General features: G+C 38.9%; 4 protein-coding genes across 6 annotated transcripts; 3 read left to right on the plus strand and 1 right to left on the minus strand.

Moving 5' to 3' along the window:
* Window positions 1–1,495: 1,495 nt before the first annotated feature.
* Window positions 1,496–2,851, minus strand: LOC110771502 (uncharacterized). The gene is made up of 2 exons (XM_088250172.1): window positions 2,453–2,851; window positions 1,496–2,356 (listed from the first exon to the last, which is right to left on the minus strand). The coding sequence occupies exons 1-2, from the start codon at window positions 2,849–2,851 to the stop codon at window positions 1,496–1,498; spliced, it is 1,260 nt and encodes a 419-aa protein (XP_088106298.1).
* A 3,096-nt stretch (window positions 2,852–5,947) lies between these two features.
* On the plus strand, window positions 5,948–9,441 carry LOC110768901 (uncharacterized). Its single transcript, XM_021972770.2, has 9 exons — window positions 5,948–6,332; window positions 6,462–6,580; window positions 6,914–7,028; window positions 7,106–7,167; window positions 7,421–7,472; window positions 7,744–7,855; window positions 8,080–8,178; window positions 8,260–8,387; window positions 8,509–9,441. Exons 1-9 carry the CDS (start codon window positions 6,145–6,147, stop codon window positions 9,320–9,322), a joined length of 1,689 nt encoding a protein of 562 aa, XP_021828462.1. The 5' UTR covers window positions 5,948–6,144; the 3' UTR covers window positions 9,323–9,441.
* A 9,226-nt stretch (window positions 9,442–18,667) lies between these two features.
* On the plus strand, window positions 18,668–19,767 carry LOC110768880 (peroxisomal (S)-2-hydroxyacid oxidase GLO3-like). The gene is made up of 4 exons (XM_088250173.1): window positions 18,668–18,743; window positions 18,993–19,091; window positions 19,281–19,387; window positions 19,492–19,767. The coding sequence occupies exons 1-4, from the start codon at window positions 18,668–18,670 to the stop codon at window positions 19,669–19,671; spliced, it is 462 nt and encodes a 153-aa protein (XP_088106299.1). The 3' UTR covers window positions 19,672–19,767.
* Window positions 19,768–21,127: 1,360 nt separating this feature from the next.
* LOC110768868 (peroxisomal (S)-2-hydroxyacid oxidase GLO4-like) lies at window positions 21,128–26,248 on the plus strand. Of its 3 annotated transcripts, none has more exons than XR_015834688.1 (13): window positions 21,128–21,299; window positions 21,671–21,818; window positions 21,894–22,018; window positions 22,099–22,145; window positions 22,226–22,303; window positions 22,440–22,564; window positions 22,734–22,791; window positions 22,874–22,936; window positions 23,155–23,224; window positions 23,357–23,457; window positions 23,716–23,820; window positions 23,891–25,745; window positions 25,937–26,248. XR_015834688.1 is itself a non-coding variant. In XM_088251115.1 (12 exons), the coding sequence occupies exons 2-12, from the start codon at window positions 21,676–21,678 to the stop codon at window positions 24,068–24,070; spliced, it is 1,095 nt and encodes a 364-aa protein (XP_088107241.1). In that variant the 5' UTR covers window positions 21,128–21,299; window positions 21,671–21,675; the 3' UTR covers window positions 24,071–26,248. The 3 variants fall into 3 exon arrangements, 1 of the variants encoding a protein (XP_088107241.1); XR_015834689.1 differs by having other exon boundaries at window positions 23,891–24,360; XM_088251115.1 differs by having other exon boundaries at window positions 23,891–26,248.
* The last annotated feature ends 71 nt before the right edge of the window (window positions 26,249–26,319 follow it).

Consider the following 26,319-nt stretch of genomic DNA (forward strand, 5'->3'; position numbering starts at 1 on the left):
TTGGTTGTTTAAAATGTTCTTCTATGCTTAATGGGTTCCTAATGCTTAATTTTAGGTTAGACAACAAATGATCAAATTAGGGAATTAGGAACATAAGGTTATGACCACACACCATGGCTTAATCATACTTTAGCTAGAATCAATCCGTTAATCTAATTGAACTTGGGAACTTATCTGCTTGAGTTAGTTATTTCCTTTTTTTCTTGTTGTATTTATTTCCTTTCTTTTTCATTTCTGTTTTGTGTAGGGAAAATGAATGGGATCATTCAATCACCAATCCTCGTGGGATCGACCTCGCACTTACATACGCTATACTACCGAACGGCTCGTGCACTTGCGAGTATCACAAGTTGAGGATGCAACTGAATCCATTTTGGTGCAGCTGTATCTACGCAACAATGCCTCGGCGAGGTTTTTGATGTGATCTACACGTTTTGGGGCTTTGACCAGCATATCGTCCACGTAGACTTCCATAGTCTTGCCGATCTGCTCATTGAAGATTTTATTTATGAGCCTTTGGTATGTTGCTCCGACGTTCTTTAGCCCAAAGGGCATGACCTTGTAGCAGTAGGTCCCTCTCCTGATGATGAAAGAAGTTTTCGCCTTGTCATCCTCGTGTATCAGGATTTGATTATAGCCCGAGTAGGCGTCCATGAAGCTGAGCAGCTGATTGCTGGAGGTGGAATCTACGAGTTGGTCGATTCTCGGCAATGGGAAGTTGTCTTTAGGACATGCCTTGTTGAGGTCAGTGTAGTCGACGCAAACTCTCCATTTGCCCTTTGCTTGTTTCACCACCAGAACAACGTTGGCCAACCACTCCAAGTAGAAGACCTCTTCAATGAAGCCGGCTACTAGAAGTTTGTCGATCTCGGCTTCAATGATTGCGACCCACTCTGGGGCGAAGTTGCGTCTCTTCTGTGCCACTGGCTTGTTGGCAGGGTTGACGTGGAGGCGATGGCAGATGATGTTCGAGTCGATGCCGGGCATGTCTGACGGTGACCATGCGAACATGTCTTTGTTGTTCTGGAGGAAGGTGGTCAGCTCCACCTTCTCGTCTGGGCTTAGGCGCGAGCCGATCCGCGCTTTTTTGTCTGGCTGGTCAGGATCCAAGGGTATTAGCTCGACGTCCTCTTCGGGTTTCCATCCTTCTTCAGGGGAGACCTCCGGACGGATTTCCTCGACTTGGTCCTGATGCTTTGATTGCTATAAGGGGATAGCTATCCCCTTCCCCTTCTTGCTTGCTCGGTTGCTAGGAGTGAGATCTGGCTGTTCTACTCCCTTCAGATCTGCCTGATTCACAGGGAGGAACTGTGTTGGCTTGCTTTTCTTCAGCCCTTGAGCTGAGCATTTCCTCACCATTGCCTGGTCGCTGTTGATTTGGCCGACACCGCCCCCAGAAATTGGGTAGCGGATTTTCTGATGAGTGGCGGAGATGATGGCGCTAATCTTACCAATCCATGGTCTGCCCAAGATGCCATTGTAGGGTGAGACTTCGTCAATGACCATGAATGTTTGTGAGCTGATTACAGGTGGGGAGTAGACGTCGAGATCTATTGTGCCCACAGTAATCGTTGTTGCACCATTGAAGCCGGTCAGCGACCTGGCTGATTTGTTGATCTTTGCTTCCAAGCCCATCTGCTGGATGACAGTCAACTGTAGGATATTGGCTGCGCTGCCTTCGTCCACATGGATTCGGTCGACCATTAGGCATGTCGAGGCCGATCAGATCTTTCTTCTGGAAGCCGATCACTGGGTCGTCTTCCACCAGTGGAAGGTCGGTCGAAACTTGGGAGACCACCGTGGCCTGTTTGATCTTCCTCTTCTTTTCTTTGCTGGTCAGCCCAGACTCCTCGGAGGCGGCGAGGATTGTGTTAATCCTTATGACCTTCTGAGGCGGCTCCTTGGTGGTGTCGCGATCCTCTATCCGCTGGATGGCTTGCTTCGCAATGAACTCCGTGCAGTGACCTTCTCTCACGAGTTCCTCAAGGTACGTTTTCCAAGCAAAGCAGTTGTTTGTTGTGTGCCCGTACGTCCTGTTGAAGGCACAATATTTTCTGGTATCCCTCTTGTCTGGATCTCCTTTCAAGGGCGACGGCTTCCTTACCCAAGGTTTGTCCTTCACTTGGGCTAAGATTTGGTGTATGGGGATGGAGAATTTAGTGTAATTCTCTCCTGCCGTCGCGTCCTCTTTTGGGTGTGACCTGCGCTTGTCCTTGTTTCTGTTGCTGAACCCGTTGTTCTTTTGGCCTGCCCGCTTGGTTGGTTGATCTTCCTGCTTAGTAGACTTCTCTGCGGCGATTCTATTGTCATCCCAGAGCGCATAGCGTTCCGCGGTTACGAAGACCTCTGCCAGGGTCTAGCTGGGAGCGATAGTCAGCTCGCGGTATAAGTCGTGTTCAGCTGGAAAGCCTTTCTTGAATGCAGAGGACGCGATCCGGTCGTCACATCCTACGATGTTGGCCTTTTCTGCTTTGAATATCTTGATGTAGTCTCGAAGGGATTCGTCGGACTTCTTGCGTAGGTTGAACAGGTGGTCGGGGTTCTTCTTGATTGTCCGGTAAGACGTGTATTCTTTCGCGAAGACGTATGCCAACTCCTTGAAGCTGCTGATCGACCCAGATGGTAGAGTGTGAAACCAGTCCTGAGCTGCTCCCCGCAGGGTCATCACAAACACCTTGCACATCAATGCGTCATCGGCCTTGTGGAGGATCATGACACTTTTGATGTGTTTCAAGTGGCTCTCGGGATCGGAGTCCCCCTTGAAGGGTGTAAACGAAGGCGTCGAGAATCGCTTCGGGGGAGCCGCCTGCTCAATTTCGACAGTGAAAGGCGTGGAGTTAGCTTGGTCCATCTCCTTACGTAGGGCATCTTTGAAGTTCCTGCCGGCTTTCAAGTCTCGTAGTTAGTCACTCACAAGCTTCTTGACGTCCTCTGCACGCATTGCTGGTTGGACACATCGGCGACCCTCGCGATTTGGACGACGCTGATTGACCTCCTCATTGATTCGCAAGGTTCGAGCTTCTTGGCTGTGTTGCCTAGGCGGCATGTTGGTGGGCTGCGCTTGCGAGTGATTCTCCGCAGCTTGTCGACGAGAATCGGTCCTTCGAGAGTGAGCAGGGGAGCGCCTTTCCTCGCGGTTCTCACCGTGAAGGTTGTCAAGTTGACCTCCTTGGGAGCCTAGCCTTTGAAGAATGTTCCTTGGCGAGTGAACAGCAGAGCGCCTTTCTTCACGATCCTCATTGCAATGGTCATCAGGCTTATCTCTCCGGGAGCCTAGCCCTTGAGGAGCATTCCTCTGCGGGCCTAGGCGGTCGCGGACGTGGAGTCGAGGGCCCTGCCTTCCTCGCACATTGCTCTGAGTGTGGCTTGCGGATGCTTGTGACATGTTGGCGAGATGATCACGTTGTTGTCCCTCTCCTTGTCTGCTCATGCCTGCTTGACCTGCTCGGTGCCCGTTGATCTGCCTGTTGGCGCAGTCGTCCATCCTTCTCTCTTCGCCCAATGGTCCAAGGCCAAGGTTTTGAGCTAGATTGATTTAGTTGAGGAGCTGCCTCATCAAATTGCTTTGGTCATCCATTCTCTGAGCTAGCTGGTCAACTCTCATATTAAGGTCTGCTTGACTTCGTGGATCGGGAGGAGAGAAGTGTGTGGAGCCCAACTGCATACGGGCTAGGGTTTCATGAGAGGTGTACGCGGAAGCGTGCGTCGAGCATGGAGGCAATGGAGGGAATGCTTGAGGGATCATGCGTCGGGTTGATCAGAGAATCGTTGATCAGGTGGACCAAGGACTCGTAGGTTAGCCACCAACTCATTTGGTATTTTTCTGATCATTAGTGATAAAATGTAATTAGCTCGCATGATAGAAACACAATTATATGCCAACTATAATATCACTTGTGCCTCTAAACAATAAATCTATTAAATAAGGTATGTGCAATAAGAGGTGGAACAATTCCAGCCGCATGTATGGCCGTTCTGGTGGCCATTTGTGGCCGTTCTATGGCTTCTGGAGGCTGCGGCAAGGTATGGGCAGCCATGGGAGGTTGCTGCGATGTATTGGCAGTCACGGGAAGCTGCGGAAATGTGCTGGCAGCCGCGGGAGGCTGCTGCAAAACAGGTACAGCAGCTGTTTGGAGAGGTTGTGAGGCCCCCGGAGGTGGTTGGACAGCAAGGGCAGCCACGGGGGGCTGCTGGAAAGCGTTGGGGAGCTGCTGGAACGCCCTGGCAGCTATGGGAGGCTGCTGCAAGTCTCCTGGGAGCTGCTGGAACGCGCTGGCAGCCATCAGATGTTGCTGGATCTCGCCGGGAAGCTGCTGGAACGCGCTGGCAGCGATGGGAGGTTGCTGCAAATTGCTAGCAGCAGCTGTACCTCGTGGTGGCAGCGAGGTTTTGGCCTTTCCGGAGTGCGCAATCGCAGTGGTTTTGCTTCTAAGACGTTTGCTTCCAACCATGGTTGTTTGGAAGGCTTCGGTGGATTGGAAAATAGGAGGAACGGATTCCTTGAGCACACGTTGAGTATAACTCGTGCTCTCAATGAAAGCACCAATTTGTGGGAGCAAATTTCCTCCCACGGGAATATTCGGTTGAAAGATTCCTTCGTCTTCTCCGCTTCTTTGTCTCCCTGCAAAATGAATAGCAATAAGAGGACCACACCCGGGGGGTGTTGGCCAAAGGCCCTCCGATGCCTAAGTCAGTTCAATCGATCTATAGAGAAACGATAGCTAAAATAGGGTACGGAGTTATATGTGTTTTTGGGATGAACCGGGCGGCCGGAGCCTTATGTAAAAGAGGGAGAGAAAGGAGGTGGCTAGGGTTTCTGAGAGATAATTTCTGCAGAGTTTCAGTGGGAGTTTAGACGTACCTCAACCCTTGTGTGTGGCCATCCTTTTATAGAGGTCTCGGGAGCTAGGGTTTCAGAGGAATAATTCCGTAGATGGAAGGGAATTATTCCTCCCCAATTTGGCGAGATTTGACTAATTAGGGATTTGATTTATTTGATTTAAATCAAATCCCTAATCAGGGTAGCAATCAAATCAATACCTAATTTAATTAGGTAACTCCTCCATTAATTGAGAATATTCGTAGGAATCAAATCAATCCTCAACCTAATTAGCTAACATTCTATTTAATTGGGTAATCCCCAATTAAATTGAATAATTCCCAATTAGGTCAAATAATTCCCAAATGTAAGGAATTATTTGACCTAGGGTTACGAATTAATTCGGTTCCCACAAATATCCACATATCAAACATAAAAACAAAGAATCCTATGGGAAATGAAGTTTGCCTAGCTAGATTTTATGGTTATAAGATAAATCAAACTTGACACTAACCCTCTCACCCTATCCCATCCATACCAGTTGAATTTTATGATTTGTGGATTTGGACCCAAGAATCTTCAAGGAAAGTGGCAAATGAGCAGGCAAACCTCATTTGCCTTGCCACATCAGCATTTTCATGCTCCAAGAAAAAAGGCAAACGGGCAGGCAAAACATACATACTCTCACAAGGCAATATTGCCTACTTTACCAACAGGAGTTGGTCCAAGTGGAAGGGGCTTGGATCCTTTAAACAAGAGGTCCTGGGTTCGATCCCAGGCGCTTGCGAATAGAGCAGACTTTGTTGGGAGAGGTCTCCGCTTTGCGCCCGACAGTACCTCGAGGGTTAGTCCCCGCAATCGCGCGGGGGATACCTTGGTTTTCACCAAAAAAAATATTGCCTACTTTAAAGTGAAGAGGTATATTGGGACTCATGGCTAGCAAAAGAAAAGTCTTGTGGAGTCCAATTTTCCTCTTACAAAATTCCATGTGCCCCCTATTTCCTCCTTATTTTTGTGACGTGTCTCCTTTTACTTAACAGAAAGTTAACTCTTGATCTGTTAATTTCTTTAATTTTTATTAATAATAACAGGACTCAGGCTTGTGGCTAGGTTTGCACATACTCAATTTTAAATTGTTCTCTACATGATCCCAACGGTCGCATTTTATAAAACTTCCCTCTTTAGGCTTCTGTGCTGCGTGGTTTTCAAATTTCCCTTCTTTCAAATCTCTCTCACCCTAAAAAGTTCCCACATTTCCCATCTAAATAGAAGTATAAAGCAACCTTCCTGGTGTTTAAGCGATAAACCCAGATTGAAACCTATCAATGGCTACCTCTGAACAATCTAAATATCATCAATACGAAGAAAAAGATGGAGATTTCTTGGAAAACGGAGAGTCCGACCCGGAATATGATTCGGATGCTTCAATGAAGGACCCGAGTTATAGCAGTACTCTTGAAGAAACCCATGCCAACTTCTCAAAGCTCTCAATCAAGCGTAATTCAAAGACTCGGTTAGTGTCTGGTTTATCAGAGGGAAGTTTATGCTAATGGGTTCTTTTCTTTTGCCTTTAAATTATGATTTAATGCTAATAATCTATGATTAAGTTTTGGAATTGAAATGGGTTTTGTTGCATTTGCAGTATTGTTAAATATATCGATCTTGGTAGTGAAGCGGACCTTAATGGGCAGGAGGTGGTTTTACCTGAGCTGGACGAGAAAGATGAGAAAAGCTTTGAAATGGTCCGAAAGATTATTGAAGGTTAGCCCAGAAATTTGAACTTTTTGGTTCTTCAGAAAAAAAATAAAAATTGAAGAAAATACATGGCATTGGCAAACGTTCAGGAAATTATGCCCTTTTAATCAATTTCAGTTTTGTATTATCTTCCCTAAACTAATAAGCTGCTTTATCCTTTTTCATTAGGTTTATAGGCCATAAGTAATGTCAATGTGATTCTGTGAATTGTGACCCAATTGAGGTCAAGAAGATGTCGATTTGGACCAACCGATCACAAAAAATGTACACTAAACTAGTCATGTTCATCTTTTGTGTACTGATATAACTTTGCTATTTTCTGTCATTGTTGGCTGGCAGCTAGACAAATTGAGAAATTGAAAGTGGAGCAATGTAAACTGTACCTGAGGAAGAATGGGTTGAGATTGACTGGCAATAAAGACACGCTCATTCGGCGGATTAAGGAGCATTTAGAGTAATTTCAGCCACTGTAGTAGCTTTTTGGAGATATGATTAATCCTCCCATTTCTGAAGTTCGTTTATGTTCCTTAGGATTTTGAATGGTGGAGGTGAGAAAAAGTACCCAGCATCTAGCTTTGTTTTGAATTGTAAAGGTATGCTTGCTAAGTTAATGCATATTGTTATTATCGTCATTATTCTATTTGATCCTAGGCTATGTTACGAAAACACAGATTGTTCCCCCCTGCCTATAAACCCTCCCTCATCACTCGTTATACAATCATAAGATAATCTTTGCAATCATATCATTCCTTGTGTATGTCTCAATTTTCTTCCACTAAGATGGTGCACTTAACATTTTTCATTCCTCTAGTGTTTAAAACCCACTAATACGATGACCTTATGCAGGGGATGCATGCACTAGCGATGTTGTCATGTTTGAACAAAATGTTTATGAAATGTAAGCTTTTGTTTTTATTTGTGTTTTATTTTTACAGTTAGATGATTAAAGTAGTTATTACCTCTAATTTTGATGTTTGCAGCCGTGTACTACGTGTATTATTGCATATTACATTCAATGTCTTTGCTAGTTGATTAAAAAGCGCTTGGTTTATTTTCTTTATGATTCTCATGGAAACCGGAAATTAGGATCACAAGTACTGCTAACCCCCTCCCCAAATTTGTACCCTGGACTTTGACGTTCTAGTGTTAATGTTCTTTTATCTTTGTAGATTTGACATAGCGTCCAGGAGTGGAAGAGGCCCTCCATGTGGCACAAGGATTGTTGCAGGCCGAATTGTTAAAGAAAGCTATGGCGCTGCTAAACAGCAGCACACATTTACAGTGAGTCCAAGAATCTTATGATTTTTATCAAAGAATAGAAGTGTTAAAAAGAATTGCGCTGCATTTTAAACTTCCATTTAGATTGATATAACAATTGAAGTGGCTGTAAATTACCAATCAGCAGATTTAGCTGATTTTAGATGGAAAGCTATCACTCAACGAGCAAGTTAAGTCTTCATATTATTGCAGTTGCTAAAATTGCTGCTCTTGGCTATTCTGACCAGATTGAAGTACTCTGGAGCAAGGGGGAGAAACCACTCCCTCCACTTCATCCCCTTCTAATTAAGGGTCGGAATCTTTACAGGTTGAAAACTTTGAGACAGGTCTGTGCAAAGTAACTTTTGTTCCTTTGTCATCATTTGAGAATCTTTTTTATGGTAATTAATTCTATTCGTCAACTTTAGAGATGGGAAGATGAAGGGGAGAGGCAGAAAGTTTTGATGGAAAAGCACTCAAGAGGATCTCTTGCTAGGACTGCTAAAGAAGCACGGGTCCAAGAGAAGGAAATGAGAAAAATGCTCAAGAGAAATAGGTATTGGATATGATTGCAATGGAAACTAGTTGTTTATATCTAGCTAGTTAGTCTGCTAATGCTCATAGCAATTTCAGTTATTTTATTTTTTCATGACAAGCTTAAGCCTTCTGTACTTCAGGGTTTCAAGAAAGGAGGAACTGAAAAAGAACCAGTCTCGGTTTAACTCAACCTCGGTGCTCAAAACATCAGTTCAACCTCAACAATCTGGTTCACTTGTTAACTCAGCAAACCTACATCAACTAGTTGGTATATCAGTTCATTCAGGAAATACGAAAGTGTGTGCTCAGCAATTGGGATTGTTTACTGATTTATCAAGAGACCCTTCATTAAAACCAGCAACTCAAATTCACCAATCAGGGTTTGTTGTCTATTCACAAAATCCAGCAACTCAACCTCCAGCTCCGAAGTCCGGCTTTTTTGTTGATTCCGGAAAGGTGACAATTCAACCTCAACTGACAAAGAATACTACAATGCAAGGTGGGTATTTCAACCAAGCTTCTCAGAAATTGAATGAGAGTAGGAATTCAAACAACACAGAAAGAGTGTACAATAAAAGACAGCCATTGACAAGTGTGAACCACTTTCTTCCGACGAGTCCACGAGGCCAAAAGCAGATGTGCCAATATTATGCTCAGGGTAGATGTTATTATGGAGACAACTGCAAATTTTCTCATGAAATGAGAGGGAATTACAATGAAAGGAGGGAAGAGAGGTGGCCTCATGAGCAAAGGAACTTGTGTCATTATGGAGACAGCAGCAAATTTTCTCATGAAATGAGAGGGAATTACAATGAAAGGAGGGAAGAGAGGTGGCCTCATGAGCAAAGGAACTTGTGTCATTATGGAGACAACCGCAAATTTTCTTATGGAATGAGAGAGAACTACAGTCAAAGGAGTGAAAAGAGGTGGTCTCTTGGTCAAAGGAGGTCCTAGGTGGGAATGCTCAAGTTATATTAGTGGAGAAACCTAGTGATTGAACATGTTTTTGATATTGTTTTGTTATTTGTGACAAGTGAACAATTTTTTAATGAAGCTCACATGTACCCCACAAATTTCTGCCACACGGTTTTATATAATCTCTTGGCATGTTTACTAATCCGTAATGGGAATCAAAATAAGGAGTTGAATTTCTATTATAGATTACTCCCGTGTTTACTTCACATATAAGAATGGAAAAGTAAGTGGGGGCTCACACAAAATCAGGAGTAAATTGGACTTAGGTGGGAGGTGGTATTCTAATTCGTAGAAAACTAGCCCATCATTAATCCATCTTTTTTACACATTAAATCCTCATACAAATTTTAAAATTCTCAATTTGCTATCCACTTTAACCCAATAATTTATTTACAACAAATGCATTTTAGTAATCAAACTAGTTTCAATTCCGATTCATGAGAATTTAGTAAACAACTTATAAGGAATCGATGCTATTCCTACCCCGATTCCACATAGTTTAGTAAACAACTTTAATAAGAATTCACATTTCAACTCCTCCTCAATTCAATTCCTCTTAACCCGATTAGGGATTAGTAAACATGCCAAATGAATCTCTCAATCAGTTCAGTCAGTCTCAGCCTTAAAATTGGGAAATGAAACTTGTAGAGAGGCTGAAATAAGCAAATCAACATATGCCGAAACAGAAAAAGGTCTATTTGCACACGCTCAAATAGCTTCTTTCACAAGTGTAGATAACATTTAAAATTCCTTAAATTACCCCAACTTAAACAAAAATGCTGCTACAATCCAATTTAATAAAATAAGTATGAAGTACAAGTAGTTCATTGAATACTTAACAAATTTGAAAATTAAAATTAAAAACACTCTTAACGATATTATCCCACTATTATCAATTATTATAAGTTTAGGGTTGTTTGATAACTATTTCAATTTTAATTTTTAGTTTTTATTCTTTGTGCTAAAGTATAGAGGAAAATGAGAGTGAGAATGGGAGTGATGATGAGATTAAGAGGGAGGATGAGAGCTGCCATGATTATAGGGTAAAAATGCAAAGGACTCGTAGCTTAAGTGATAAGAACATTTACTCATGCACCTCAGCTCAGGTCCTAATATTGATTCTCCCCTCCGTTTGTATTTTAAAAAAATAGAAAAAATAGAAAAAATAGAAACAACTTGCCAGAAAATGACTTGCTCACAACCAGTCATGCAATGAGTAAATTAATGTCTAAATCAGTCAGCCTTGATAATTCTCTGATATCTTCCTCTTTCTCGGGCCCCACATAAAGAAACAAAAGTAATAATTTTTCCTAGAAACAGTCCAGTACGATTGTCTATTTCTCTGCAGTTCTTCAGGACAACAAAATTTTGGGTTTTCCAAGTCTCAAGTCACAGGTGTGTAGCTTACTTTTTGGTTTAAGATCAGCTTATTTGATTACCATGTGAGCTTGAATGCACATAGTTTTAGTGGATCAACACGCTTTCTTTCTGATGGTTTTGATTCAAAGCTTTTGAAGCAGTTCTTAGTTGTTTTAGTGCTAATTGTGAAGTAAGTTTTTTGGATAGCAAAACACATAATTCAGTAGTTGGTGAATATTTGATAAACACAAATTGTTTGAGATTATAGAGGCCCCATAACTTTTGCCTTTATTTCCTTCTGAAATGTCCATTATAAAATTGCAATGGATGTTCATCCAGTTCTGTAGATTCTAATTAAAATCTATAGCTCTTTCCTTGTAGTTTCCAATGTGTACATCGTATCATCTAGGATGGATTGTTCGAAACTCGAAAGCTATGATTGATCAATGTGTATGTTCCCAGGATAAATGGCCTCCGAACCTGTCAATGTGAATGAGCTCCGAGAATCGGCTAGGCAAGTTCTTCCAAAAATGTACTATGATTTCTTTACTGCGGAGCTGAGGACCAGCACACGCTAAAGCAGAATGTTGATGCATTTCGCAGAATCATGTAACGTTTAAACCTGCTGACGAATACCGTCAAATACAATATATTTGCTTAAGTGATTCCTATGTATTTCTTTCAGGTTGCAGCCTAGAGTTCTTGTAGATGTTAGCAGAATAGATATGTCAACTACAGCTATAATGATTGTTCCTACAGCTAGGCATCAGTTATAATGATTGTTCCTACAGCTATAATGATGTTAGCAGAATAGATATTGGGTTACAAAATCTCAGCACCTATAATGATTGTCCTACAGCTAGGCATCAGTTAGCCCACCCCGAAGGTCTAAATCGTATTTGAAGAGTGCTCAGTTGAGATTTGCTTTCAGACACTGCTAGTTTTAACCTGCTCTTTATATTTAATTTGGAAACAAATGTCATATTTCCGCTAATAGCTGGTGAATAATAAGTAGAATGGATTATGGAAAACCTAAATAACCTAATTTACTCAGAAGCAGTGATGCGCAGCATCCCACTTTCTAGGCTTAACAAGTTAAACATTTTAAATTACAAATAGAACACGATATTATGAGAAAATAATAGATAATAGGGTTATTCGCAGCAATGGTCCCTCAACTATACCCATAGTTACACTTTGGTCCATCAATTCAATTATTAGTTGCGGGGGTCACTCAACTCTATGTTCCGTTGCACCAGTAGTCCTTCCGTCAAGTCTGTTAGTTTTTTCCGTTTAAAATGATGACGTGGCAAGCATCTATGAGAATCTCATAGATTCTTGAGGGGCAAATCTGACTTTTCAATTAGCCTTTATCACCTCTTCCACACCTAGTTCTCACCAAATCATCTCCATGGTAGAATTATCAAAGCTAATCTCCCAACACCAACCCAACTTGCCCATAACAATTCTACTCACAACTTCCACACCTTCTGAAACCTCCGCCACATCCTCCTCTTACATCAACCTCATCTCATCTGATCCAAACCAAACCAACCCCAATCTCCCAATCTCCTTCTTCAATCTCTCAATCCAAAATGGCCATAACTGAATTCACTGTAAAGTGGGTTCCGTCTGGAAAGACTAGATATTGGGCTGAATTTAGAGTTGGTTTGCAACAAAGGCAAGTACTTGGTGACTTCAGGGTCTTCGAAGCACTTCTAAGAAAACCCATTTGAGGGTTTAACGAGCTGTTGAGCAAAGACGAGTATGCACTGCGGCGAAGCTAAAATTCAGAATTTTCGGTAACAGAAGCTGTTCGTCTTCCAAAATCACAGGGAATTATAACAAATACCTTCCAAGCACTCGAGCCATCTGCAATCAAAGCCATAAGCGATGGTTCTTGCGTTCCAAATCATCAAACCCCACCAATATTCCACATCGAGCCGTTTTCTATGGGGACTTTTGCAGAGCAACACGCCTTCCATTTCCCTTGCATAGCTGCTCATGTGCGCAGCCACAGGGACGGAGCCAGCTAAGGCTCACTGGGTGCAGATGCCCCCATTCATCCGCTTGAAACCATGAACCCAAACCCATCAAATTGATAACAAAATTCATTCACACTCCCCAAACCATATCTCTGCCAAACCCACTCAAATTGTTTTCTTTAGTTGCCCCCACTCATCCGCTCGAAACCATGAACCCAAACCCATCAAATTGATAACAAAATTCATTCACACTACCCAAACCATATCTCTGCCAAACCCACTCAAATTGTTTTCTTTAGTTTCCCTTGTTATTATGGTACCAGACCAGAGCCAGAGGCTGCTAGGACGATACCTCATGATTCTTGCTCACCCAGAGCCCAGGGAAGTGGAGAAGAAGATAATAGTGGAGGCCTTCTCGCCCAGAGCCTCATTGAAGCCATTGTACGACTACGAGACTATTTTTCTCTCCCACATCTCGGATCATCCCTATACCAGAAGCCGACGATGAAGACGAAGACGAAGACGCCACAAACCCATTCCCTGAAACGACGACGTCGAGGAGTTCTAGGCCCGTGTCTTTTTTAGGTTTTAAAATATTTTTAGGAAAGCATCATGAATTTCCGAATTTACCCTCACTTTTGACAGAAAAAGTCACAGACTTGACGGAAGGACTACTGGTGCAACGGAACACAGAGTTGAGTGACCCCCGCAACTAATAATTGAATTGATGGACCAAAGTGTAACTATGGGTATAGTTGAGGGACCATTGCTGCGAATAACCCTAGATAATACAAACTTACAATGAGTAAAATCTGTATAAATCATGCATCTTCATTGTGTATTCCCAAAAACAAAAAGAAAGAAAAAATTAGCCTTAGAGTAAAAAGATCTGTAGCATAGAACATCGAATATATGACTGTGTAATGGGAAGACTCAACTGATTCATACCTCCCAGCACAAAGAAGCATCAAACGTCTCTTTGACAAAAGCTTCCACTTTCGATCCTTCATCCTGCAGAGTAATTTACTCAGAGGCAGTGATGCGCAGCATCTCACTTTCTAGGCTTAACAAGTTAAACATTTTAAAGTACAAATAGAGCATGATATTATGAGAAAATAATAGATAATACCTATTCATAACTAAACAATTACACTCACAGAGTTTACGTCAGTTGATAAAATGCCTTCAAAGTTCTTCAACTGAGGTGCAACCATTCTGCAGAAGTTGTCACAGTCATGTTTCAAATGAGATGCATAAGATATAGTTCAATCCACCACATGAGAGTGTTAACAAAACAACATTTGATATGATGTTCACATAAAAATTTCTTTCATGGCATAAAGCAAGTTATATCACACTACAAAACCAATAAATTCCATGGCATGGAGAAACAGAACACAAGCAAAATGAGATGACATGAACCTGTTCTTTATGTCTGCCTCTCTTCGACCAAGTGTGGGAGCATCAACAGTTAAGACAATAGCCTGTATCCACTTTTTTCAGCTCTCTGAACTATCTGAGCTGATATACACTACTACAAAAAACGAAATAGACGACAGGGATCCACCGTCGTTGTAATGCTTTGAAATCCGTCGTTAAATCGACCGCTGTCTATTTGGGTGTCAAACTACGACGGCTTTTCACCGTCATTGTTTATCTGTAAAGACGACGATTTTTAAAGAAAATCGTCGTTGTTTAAAGGTAAAGATCATTAATTATAGGATGAAAGACGACGGTTTTAAAAACTGTCGTGTATTGTATGTAAAGATGACGGTTTTTTATGAAAACTGTCATCTTTACTTACAATAGACGACCATTTTTAAAAAAAAACAGTCATCTTTACTTCACAATAGACGACCCTTTTTAAAGAAAACCGTCATCTTTACATATAATAGATGACCCTTTTTAAAAAAAACCGTTATCTTTACATATAATAGACGACCCTTTTTAAAAAAAACGTCATCTTTACCTATAATAGACGACCTTTTTTATAAAAACTGTCGTTAATTATCTGTAAAGATCATGATTTATTATAAAAACCGTCGTCTAATACGTTCCCAAATTGCTACATTTTAGTTCTTTTTGATTTCCTATGATGCTATACAACGATTTTAACTAGAAAACCAACCATAATGCTTTATTAATGAATATATACACTCAAAAATAGTTTCTTTCATAAAACTTGAAGATTCAATAGTTATTACATAGTTAACCAATCTTTATTCTACAACAAACATAATTCCTAACAAGACCTACGTACTCCTAATCCAAGCCTTCCTCATCCAAACATACAAATGATGCACAACTGAAGTCTCCTCCATCATCCCTGTAAATAAATCAAAATGACAAAGAGAGAGAAAAAAAAAAAGCTAAGATTATAAACATAAAAAATTAGGAGGAAGAGAAATTTTACCATTGGACCATATTTCCATAGAAAACTTGTAAAATGAGCATAAAAAAGACCATCGAGAACCTGCAAAAGAAAAAATTTATAAATAAAATGATAGTGAAACGAGAAGGTAACAAATTTTCAACAACAAAAAAACATACGACTCACATAGAAAACCTGCAAAAGAAAAAGTTATAAATCTGCAAGCTTCCTCCTCATCTCCTGATAATAAAATCAGAAAATCTAAAAAGAAACTAGAAATATAAAAAAAAATTATGTAAACAAACCAGACAAATCAAGAGAGACAGAAAATTTGAAATCAGGGAGACAAAGAACATACTAGAAACGCAAAGAGACTAATCCAGAATTCACTAGCAAGATATAGAAGGGTATTGAGAGATTGGGTGACTTTCAAATCAAACCTTTCAACCAGCTTTGATTCTCAAATACAGAACCTCCCTCTACATCTTATGGATCTGCGAAAATCTCTCAACTCTTTCATTGATATCGATTTTTTTATGATTTTGTAGAGAGTTTCATGAGGGTGTTTTAGAGAGTGCAGGAGGGTTTCAAGGAGGGAGAGATAAGGTTTTCAGAGACGGGGGAAAATCTGAAAATTTGTCGAGCGCAAATTCACTTAAGTAGCCTTTTTTTAGCGTGTTTTAAAAGACGACGCTTGTTAATGAGAGATAAGGTTTTCAAAGACGGGTGAAAATTTGAAAATTTATCAAGCGCGAATTTACTTAAGCGGCCATTTTTTAGCGTGTTTTAAAAGACGACGCTTTTTTAAAAAAAACGGTCATCTTTACATATAATAAACAACCTTTTTTATAAAATAAAAAAAACCGTTGTCTTTACATATAATAGACGACGGTTTTTTATAAAAAGCGTCATCTTTACATATAATAGACGACCCTTTTTTAAAAAACACCGTCATCTTTACTTCACAATAGACGACCCTTTTTTACAAAAAAGCGTCATCTTTACATATAATAGACGACAGTTTTTTCAAAACAACCATGTCTTTACCAAAAAAAGGACACTTGATTTTTTAAAGACGACGCTTGTCATATCTTCTGTCATCGTTTTTTGGTCAGATTTTAACTCTGAAGAAAACTTTTTAATAAGACGACGCTTTTTTATTTGTGTGCGTCGTTATAAAAAAATATTCAATAGTACCTCCGTTTTTTAGTTGTTTAAGTCACTTATCTACGACGGTTTTTTTGTTACCGTCGTCTTTTTAAACACAACGACGGTTTTTTCTTCTACCGTCGTCTTTTTCTGGTCATCTTTTTCACTTTTTGTAGTAGTGATATCTCGTCTCTTGTAAACCTGTTCAGGAAATAGTACCATTTGATAGAAACTGAAAAAACTGTAAACAAGAAGAAATATTCCTGTAAAGAAAAACTTGTCAAGTGAAATTAAAATGAGTTCAAGAGAGAATAAATACATATAATTGAAAGAACCGAACAGCATCCTCCACTGTGCACGTAGACATGTTGGATAAAACCTACAATGAAAAATACAACAATTCAAAAACCTAACTACACATGTATTAGCTCAAACTGTACAATGAGCATTAGCAGACTAACTAGATATAAAAAAACTAGTTTCCATTTCAACACCTATTTCTCTTGAGCATTTTTCTCATTTCCTTCTCTTGGACCCGTGCTTCTTTATATAAATTTATACCAAAATCATGCAAAATAAAAGAATATATAAAAGAAAATTTCTAACATTTTCGAACCTTGATATTATCCGACTTTTACTTTTGTATTTTCTGTAACCTTTATATTAAAAAAACAAAAACAAAAAACTGCAATAGGGCCATTTTAATACAATGTTTAAGCCCATTTTACAAAGGACAATGCTTGGCTCCTGATACATCAGGAGCCATTCCTCCTCAACAATGATGTGGCCTCTTTAAAAAATGACACATGTTTTTTTTTTCTTTTTTTCTTTTTTCTTTCACTGACTCTCTCTCTCTCTCTTATCACCCACTCTCCTCTCCTCCCCCAACTCTCTTCTCTCATCTGCCCTTTTTTGTTTCATACAACAATTTCTTATCATCGGAGCCTTCGATAGTTCTCCCTCTTCATCATGGGCAGGTGCATTACCATCAAATTTCTGACGAATGCAGCACCATGATTCACGCATCCCTTCCATTCTACATTGTAGATCTAGATCTGAAGAGTGAGTTGAGATAAATAAATAGCTCTTGGAATTTGGTACACAATTGCTAGATCGCTGGTTGCCTTGTCGACGGCCACAGTTGCTGAAGATGACGACGACGACGACGACGCTAATATCCTCTCTCTCTCTCTCTCTCCCTTTCTTTCTAAGATTTTTTTGATGCAACAGAAACTTCCCACCGATCTAAAAAATGAAATGGAATCGCAACTAAAAAGATAACCCACAACAACTCACCTTCCCGGAAAATTCCCCGCCATGTTTTTCTTGTTTGGATAGGTTGATAATTTTGAAAACCCATCATGGTCCCCTTTTTTTTAAGACTTCAACAAGGAAAGGTAGTTGGGTTTTGATTCTAAAAATTATATTATTTCAGATTTACAAGAACAGTTTAGTTAGATTTCTGAGGGAGTTGATGAAAATATAAAGTTTTTATCGGATTAGTTGCTTTTTCCACCACATTTTGGCGACTAGTTTTTGCTGCCAAAGAGACAAAGAACAAAAAATGGCAGCCGTAAGAGACGGGGAGATGAGAGAAGAGAGAGTTGGGGGAGGTGAGGAGAGTGGGTGAGAAGAGAGAGAGGGAGAGTCAATGAAACAAAAAAAAAAAAAAAAAAAACATGTGTCATTTTTTAAATAGGCCACATCATTGTGGAGGAGGCATCAGGAGCCAAGCATTGTCCTTTTAGAAAACCCAACCCGTTAGTTACATTAAAAATTTAGATTATTATAAATAAACCCAATTCTAGACATGTATTTACAAAAAAACTCACGCACTATTTAAACATAGAAACACACCCAAAAGCAACCCCAAAATCAACAATTGTATATTTTTTGGGTGTGTTTATAAATGGGTCTTTTGTGTGTGTAATGATGGGTTTTGGGTGTGTTTATAAAGTGTTTTGGGTGTTGGGTTTTTTTATAATTTCAACCCCCATTTTGGGTGTTTTAGTGAAACTCCCTTAAAAATTAGGTTAGATGTCTTCTTCTTCCTAGCGTCACCTACTCCTTCCTCTCGTTGTTTCGACTTCATCACTCTCTCGGTCTTCCTTCCTAACAAGCAGTGCCTTAGTGCCACCTTAAGCGTCGCCGCCTCCTGCGCGCTTCAACCGCGCCTCGTCGACGCCTCAACGGCAAAACGCCAGGCCTAGGCGGGCGCTAGGCGGGGGCTAGGCGGCCGAGGCTGGGGCTAGGCGGCCTAGGCGGCGCCCAACTCCCTGGCGCCTACGCCTTAATGAAGATGCATGATTTATACAGATTTTACTCATTGTAAGTTTGTAACTTTCTGCAGAGATTGAGGCTATAAGACATCCATTGAAGTGCCTAATTTTTATACTCATTTCTGTGGCTGTGTGCTATCTGGTTTCTTTTCTTCTTAAATTTTTAGTTATTGCATCGCGTATGCAGGACATAGAGTGGTTGAAATCTATTACAAACTTGCCAATTCTGATCAAGGGAGTACTCACTCATGAAGTTGGTAAGATGAACTGATCAAGGCTCCAAATAATCGTATCTTTATCTTTACGTCTTGTAAGTATTAACTCGTAAAGGGAAAGATCAATTTGCGTAAAAAGGAAAAAGGTCTCGTAGATGTTAACTTCTCTCGGTATTCAAAGCATGATGATCAGTCAAAATAATCGACTCGGTGAAATACATTGGATTGACACTTGAAGTCAAATTTGGCATTAGCCCTTCTGAATAGGTGTTCCTCTTTCTACCATTTCAGCAAGAAAGGCTGTGGAAGTAGGTGTTGCTGGGATTGTTGTCTCTAACAATGGAGGCCGCCAACTAGATTATACTCCTACTACCATTTCTGTCCTGGAAGAGTTAGAACTCTATTTCTAATTCATAGATTTCTGGTGTAACCTGCAAAGCACAAACATGGCGTAACTTATGCATGGCTAAGCTTGTATAAACCCGAAATAGGATCTCAAGAAAAAAGGAGTCTTTAAAAGAAACTCTCCCATTGGAAAAGTTGTAAGAATGTTCAATCATATATATCTGTAATGTTCTCAGGTAGTTGACGCTGTTGGAGGAGAAGTTCCTGTTCTGCTTGATGGAGGAGTACAGCGAGGAACAGATGTGTTCAAGGCATTAGCCTTGGGTGCACAAGCTGTCCTTGTAAGATATCTATATCTATACAAGCTGCCCTTCTGATATGAACCCTTAAACTGCTTGTATTGTTTTGGATTTTCTTATTGAAATACAGGCAAATGTTGCTGCAGGTTGGAAGGCCTGTAATCTATGGCCTTGCAGCAAACGGAGAACGCGGTGTGAGACGGGTTATCGAAATGCTGAAAGATGAGTTTGAGCTCACTATGACCCTCTGTGGCTGCCCTGGTGTTATGGATATTACCAGGAGCCATGTGAGAACAGAATGTGATAAACTCCACTCCATGCTTTAATTTGTTTTAGAAGCATCAAACGGGAAACTACTTCAATTAACAGCTATTGGAAATCAACTTGTTTTTTCTTCTCTCTTATATTGTAGTTCAACTTCATTAAACGGCAGGTTAAATTTATATTTACTATGGAAGTGATAGCATAACATGTGTTTATGTGTCAACGGAGAGAACCATCTTTCGGAAGGAGTAGGCGACGCTGGGAAGAAGAAGACATATAACCCAATTTTTAATATAACTAACGGGTTGGGTTTTTTAAAATGGGCTTAAACATTGTATTAAAATGACCCAATTGCAGTTTTTTTTTTCAAAAAATTTTATATCTAGGTTACAGAAAATATGAAAGTAAAAGTCAGATAATATCAGGTTAGAAAATGTTAGAAGTTTTTTTTTATACTAGCCTCTCTGCACGCGCTTCCGCGCCTGCAAGAGGTTTTTTAAAATTTATTTTAGAATAAAAAAAGATAATGGGTAGTTGTGTTCCATAAAAATAAGATCTATTATCTAATTTTTCTTTTAATTTTAATTTTTTTAAATATGAAAAAGTGTGAATTTACCATATTATCCTCATTTAATTAATAATTTCAATTCTTAATGTTTGCATTAACTAAGGGCATTTTTTTGTATTTTGAATGTTTCACCATTCTCTGCCTTTTGCTTTATATATATAGATATTCTTTTATTTTGCATGATTTTGGTATAAATTTATAATACAAAATAATTATATTTAAAATAAATAAATATCCAACCGCCAGCTTAGGCCCCAATTACTCCTCTAGGCGCTACACTCCTACCTACTGCTTAGCAATTTTTCGAACATTACTTCACATTCACTAGGCTTGGGCAAATGTCGATTCTGTATGATAGAGGCCTCAACCCATCAACCGTACCGAACTTTCAGTAGAGCAAAGGAGGGTATAGTTTAAATTATTTTTATTCTTATGTCCGTAAAATCTAATTTAATTATACTCAAATTTTTATATTTATTAAAGTTTAAATTGAATACATCTAACTTTTATACTTAATTAATTACTAGCGCATGTGCTAATTGGTTTTCTTTTTTCTTTTTTCTTTTCTTTTTAGAATTAAGAAAAAATAACGTGGGTAGTTATATTCCATAAAAGTAGTACCTATTATCTGATTTTGTTTTCATTTTTATTTTTATTTTTTTTAATATGAAAATGTAAATTTACCATATTATCCTCATTTGATTAATAATTTCAATTCTTAATATTTGAATTAACCAAGGGAATTTTCTGGTATTTTGAATGTTTCACCATTCTCTGTCTTTTGCTTTATATATACAGATAATTAAGATGGTATACACATGGATGGCACATCAGTTAGGTGTCACAACATGGGACTATTTCAAATTCTCTTCTCTGTCCCTTTGTCGGGCCCCACATAAACGAAACTAAGTAATAATTTTCCCTAGAAACAGACAAAAACAGTCCCAGAACAGAACTAGATTATATAACACTCAGTCCAATACGATTCTCAATCTCTCATCCAAAATTCAACAAAGAATTTAGTCCAGAGGTAGCAGACTGTCTAAAGTTATATAGTGGGTAGCGGCTCTCCAGTTCTTCAGGACGAGAACAAATTTTGGGTTTTCCAAGTCTCAAGCATAGGTATGTGTAGCTTGTATTTTTGTTTTAAGATCAGCTTATTTGATTAGCATGTCAGCATGAATGCTCATATTTTTAGTGGATCATCATGCTTTCTTTCTGATGGTTTTGTTTCAAAAATTTTGAAGCAGTTCTTAGTTGTTTTAGTGCTAATGGTGAAGTAAGTTTTTTGGATAGGAAAACATATAACTCAGTAGTTTATTTGGCAGACAAAAATTGTTTAGGATTGCAATGGAATGGATGTTCGCCAAGTATTTTAGATTCTAAGTAAATCTATTGTCCTTTGCTTGTAGTTTTCGATGTTTATATCATATCATCAAGGATGGATTGTTCGAAACTCGAAAGCTATGATTGATCAATGTTTATGTTCCCAGGATAAATGGCCTCCGAACCTGTCAATGTGAATGAGTTCCAAGAATTGGCTAGGCAAGCCCTTCCAAAAATGTACTATGATTTCTATACTGGGGGAGCTGAGGACCAGCACACGCTAAAAGAGAATGTTGCAGCATTTCGCCGAATCATGTAACTTTTAAACCTGCTGACGAATACTGTAAGATACTTATAATTGTTTGAGTGATTCCTATGTCTTTCTTACAGGTTGCGGCCTAGAGTTCTTGTAGATGTTAGTAGAATTGATATGTCAACTACTATATTGGGTTGCAAAATCTCAGCACCTATAATGATTGCTCCTACAGCTATGCATCAGTTAGCACACCCTGAAGGTCTAAATCTTCTTCCAAGAGTTCTCAGTTGAGATTGGTTTCGGACACTAATTTATACCTGCTCTTTATGTTTTATGCAGGAGAGGTTGCCACTGCTAGAGCAGCAGCTGCGTGCAACACCATAATGGTATTTTTATGAGTTATTATGACATGTATTGAGCTAATGTGTGTAGTTTGGTGTTTGAATTGTAGTGTTTTTCGTTGTAGATTTTATCGAACATGTCTACCTGCACCGTGGAGGAGGTTGCTTCCAGCTGCAATGCTGTTCGGTTCTTTCAATTATATGTATTTATTCTCTCATCATGAGCTCATTTTAGTTTTGCTAAGCCAAATTTGTTCTTTACAGCAACATTTCTTCTTGTTTCCGCTATATCCTGCCAATCGAAGCTCAAGCTATCAAATGGTACCCTTTCTTTAACAGGTTCTCAAGAGACGAGATATATCAGCTCAGATAGTTCACAGAGTTGAAAAAAATGGTTACAAGGCTATTGTCTTAACTGTTGATACTCCCAGACTTGGTCGAAGAGAGGCAGACATAAAGAATAGGTTGAGATCATCCTGCTTTTTTTTTTTTCCTTGTTTCTTGATGCTGTGCAATTTATTGCTTTTGAAGTATAATAGGACACTTACTTTTCTGTGCAAATCAAGTCGAATGTTGTCTGCATTGAACTATATATGCATCTCATTTGAAACATGATTGTGACAATTTCTGCAGAATGGTTGCACCTCAGTTGAGGAATTTTGAAGGCCTTTTATCAACTGAAGTAGACACTGTGAGTGGAATAGTTTTATTGTGAAACTTTTCATTTAAATGTGCTATGTTTCTCAGTTGTATACATGACACTTTCTCTGCAGGATGAAGGATCAAACTTGGAAGCTTTGGCCGAAGGAATCTTTGATACTTCTTTGAGCTGGGAGGTATAATTCAGTAGACTCCTCCAATTATATGGTCATATGCTTCTAGCCCATATGTTAGACACTTTTTTACTAAGGCTAATTTTTTTCTTTCCCTTTCATGGGACTACACTACACTATAAAGATGCATGCCTTATACGGATTTTGTTCCGTTGTAACTTTCTTTTGAGATTGAGGCTATAGAATACCCGTCGACGTTATATATTGAATCATATATGCAGGACATAGGATGGTTGAAATCTATTACAAACTTGCCAATTCTAATCAAGGGGGTACTCACTCATGAGAATGGTAAACATCAACTGCTCAAGGCTTATCTTTAGCTTTTGCAAATATTATTAACTCATAGAGGGAAAGCTCAATTTACGTATAAAGGAAACTAGACATTACCCCTACTGAATAGTAGTTGTTCTGCCATTTCAGCAAGAAAGGCTGTGGAAGTAGGTGTTGCTGGGATTGTCGTCTCTAATCATGGAGCCCGTCAATTGGATTATACACCTGCCACTATTTCTGTCCTGGAAGAGGTAAAACTCTGTCTCTAATTCATCATTATTCTGGTGTAACTTGTAAGGCGCAAAAAGGATGCAACTTCCACTTGCTAAGCTTTTTTAAACCCAGAATAATAGTTTGACAGAGTCGTCTTTAGAAGAAACTTTGCCATTTTTGCAATAAAAGGGAAGCTTGTTTTTTCATAATGGTTATTGCAATGCTTTTTTCTATCACAATTTCAGTTGGCAAAGCTGTAAAAATGTTCAATCATAATATATCTATAATGTTTTCAGGTGGTTCATGCTGTTGGAGGAAGAGTTCCTGTTCTTTTTGACGGAGGAGTACGGCGAGGAACAGATGTCTTCAAGGCATTAGCTCTTGGTGCACAAGCTGTCCTTGTAAGATATCCACCACACTTTTTAATCGTCTAGCATATCAATCTTCTGCTATACTCAAATGTAACCGCAGGTTGGAAGGCCTGTTGTCTATGGCCTTGCAGCAAACGGAGAACGTGGAGTGAGACGAGTCATCGAAATGCTGAAGGATGAGTTTGAGCTCACTATGGCCCTTTCTGGCTGCCCCCGTGTTAAGGATATTACCAGGAGCCATGTGACCACAGAATTTGATAAGCTACGTTCGATGCTTTAATTTTCTTCTAGAAGCATCAAAACAATATTCTGCAGAGAGATGAATGAGAACGACTGCACATTGTTATTCTTGTCTCTCATATTGTAATTCAACTTTATTAGTGATCACAACGTTAACGTATGTGATAGTGTGAGTGATAGCACTTTCATGCTGAAGTTAAATAGTCATTGAGAAATTAAATAAAATGAATATATACAACCCAATCCAGGTTTGCATCTTTGTTGGCTGAAATTTAAAAAAGAGATCTTCTATCTTTGTTGGCTGCAAGTTCTTGCATCGTTTGTCTTCAGGTTTGCATTCCATCAACTTTTTAAGAAATTAATGACTTGCTAATGGGTTGCTGAGCAAACTGTTGAATCCTTTAATTCCTTGCTCAAATTGGTTCCTAGAACGAGTCAGTGATAGGTTTAGAAGATAAGTCTTTAAGAACAATGGTTTTTGGCATATGAGAGTTTATTTTCTCTTACTGAGCAAACTGTTTTATTCTCTGTTTTAGAAACACTTGCTTTCGTCCCCCAACAAAAGCAATCAATTCATCAACTGTTGTTGGGGTTACTCTAAATTGTGTAATGATCTATTGTTGTTAATATTTGTTTTTTATTATTTTTTGTTTTTATGTTCATATGTTTTTGTACTAATTTTGTGTAATATATATTCATTTGGTGATTTCATGTTAGAGATGTTAAAAACTGTGTTAGTAGCTATTTGATGTGGTTTGCTGCCAATATATGAATATGAATGAACGTGTATGAGATAGAGAGAAAGAGAGACCAACCTAATGATGTTGATGACTGCTGGAGAGAGAGAAAAACACAGAATAGTATATGTGAAAAGTTTTTTTTTTCATTGAAATTATGATTTGGTTATGTGGTAGGATTGATTTTTGATTGAATTGATGAACTGAATATGTGTTATATTAAAGATTTGACTATGGTTATGAACCAGACATGTTCAAGATTTGGTTTTTTTTTTAAGCAAATTTATGAATTTCGCATGTATTATTTGTTAACCAAACTTCTGTAGTGTGCATTGTCTTTAATTTTTATTTACTTTCATGGCTGAATGTTAAATGACTTACTCTGTTTCATATATTAGGATTGCCCGTCTTATCATATAGTTGTGAGCCATGTCAAATTTAAGTTTATCCGTTTCCCTTTTTGTTTAAATAAGGCAATACTCACATAGTTTTTCATTGTTCATAGCTTCTTTCCCTACTCAATTTCTCTATATTAAGTGGTAGTTCATTGTGTCGAATTTGGAGACAGTTTCTTTTTCTCATGGTTGTCTTGTCTTCAACTACAATTCGATTGCAAAAAAAGTATATTAGCTCATCTTCTAAAATATGATTATTTTTCGAACATATTTTACAAAGCAATTAGGTTCATATCCTTTTGTCCAAAAGACTACCCAATATGTTTGACTTTAAAGATTCTATCCTACATTAATTTTTGTAGTCCACTCAAGTGGTATACGTATACTTCAATTCTTCCCAATTCTAATATTTAGTTGCTGCAAATTTCAGCTCATATTAAGAAACATGGCTTTTTTGGGAAGATGAGTGAAATCTGGGAAAGAATAGTGAACTATGCTGCAAATTCTACCCATTTGTGCATTTGAGAAAGATGAGTGAAATGTGGTTGCTAAATATATAAAGAATTTACGGAAAGGGTTTAAGGTCTCTACTCTTTTTGTAGCTGCATAATATAAACTTCTGTTTCCTTTTTTCTTTAAATAAGGCAATACTGCTCAACTTATTTTCATTGTTATGATCCATAGAACAAACCACACATATTTTATTGTCTTATTTTCACTAGAACTTTGTCATTTATCTACACTGACAGCTACCATTTTTCCAATTTGTAACAGAGAAGTGAAAATACCTGCACATGAGAAGAAAGAAGAAAAAAACACCTATGCAGCCAAGCCAACAAAAGAAAAATACCCTTCCTGAAGACATCGATGAAAAACCAAGAACCAGTGAAGAGTGAAGTTTGCCACCATCAGTGTATATCTGTGTATAAAACATGTTATTTATCTATCTATTGCAACAGCTGTAATAGTTTTTTAAACACTACTTCACCTACATAACATGTTACTGATCTATCTTTTGAAACTTAAACTTTCACATGTACGTAAATAATATTGTGTTTCCTATACGTTTTTACAACTTTTTACATATATTATACAGTTTTAAAACCTGCGACATCACACGGGCACCTTTGCTAGTTAAAACTAAAGTTAAAAAGTCA

Source organism: Prunus avium, chromosome 3, assembly GCF_965620075.1.
Source record: "Prunus avium chromosome 3, drPruAviu1.hap1.1, whole genome shotgun sequence".
NCBI lineage: Eukaryota > Viridiplantae > Streptophyta > Magnoliopsida > Rosales > Rosaceae > Prunus > Prunus avium.

What these genes read in the sequence shown, in the direction of transcription:
- LOC110768901 (XM_021972770.2), top strand. Translation starts at nt 6,145, where the DNA reads ATGGCTACCTCTGAACAATCTAAATATCATCAATACGAAGAAAAAGAT. An exon ending in CTTTGTTTTGAATTGTAAAG is followed by an intron (nt 7,168 to 7,420) that starts GTATGCTTGCTA and finishes GACCTTATGCAG; the next exon opens with GGGATGCATGCACTAGCGAT. An exon ending in AAAATGCTCAAGAGAAATAG is followed by an intron (nt 8,388 to 8,508) that starts GTATTGGATATG and finishes TCTGTACTTCAG; the next exon opens with GGTTTCAAGAAAGGAGGAAC.
- LOC110768880 (XM_088250173.1), top strand. Translation starts at nt 18,668, where the DNA reads ATGCAGGACATAGAGTGGTTGAAATCTATTACAAACTTGCCAATTCTG. An exon ending in AGTACTCACTCATGAAGTTG is followed by an intron (nt 18,744 to 18,992) that starts GTAAGATGAACT and finishes CTACCATTTCAG; the next exon opens with CAAGAAAGGCTGTGGAAGTA. An exon ending in TACCATTTCTGTCCTGGAAG is followed by an intron (nt 19,092 to 19,280) that starts AGTTAGAACTCT and finishes TGTAATGTTCTC; the next exon opens with AGGTAGTTGACGCTGTTGGA.
- LOC110771502 (XM_088250172.1), bottom strand. Translation starts at nt 2,851, where the DNA reads ATGGACCAAGCTAACTCCACGCCTTTCACTGTCGAAATTGAGCAGGCG. An exon ending in AAGCAGAAAAGGCCAACATC is followed by an intron (nt 2,357 to 2,452) that starts GTAGGATGTGAC and finishes GCTCCCAGCTAG; the next exon opens with ACCCTGGCAGAGGTCTTCGT.
- LOC110768868 (XM_088251115.1), top strand. Translation starts at nt 21,676, where the DNA reads ATGGCCTCCGAACCTGTCAATGTGAATGAGTTCCAAGAATTGGCTAGG. An exon ending in GAGGCAGACATAAAGAATAG is followed by an intron (nt 22,565 to 22,733) that starts GTTGAGATCATC and finishes CAATTTCTGCAG; the next exon opens with AATGGTTGCACCTCAGTTGA. An exon ending in TTGGTGCACAAGCTGTCCTT is followed by an intron (nt 23,821 to 23,890) that starts GTAAGATATCCA and finishes ATGTAACCGCAG; the next exon opens with GTTGGAAGGCCTGTTGTCTA.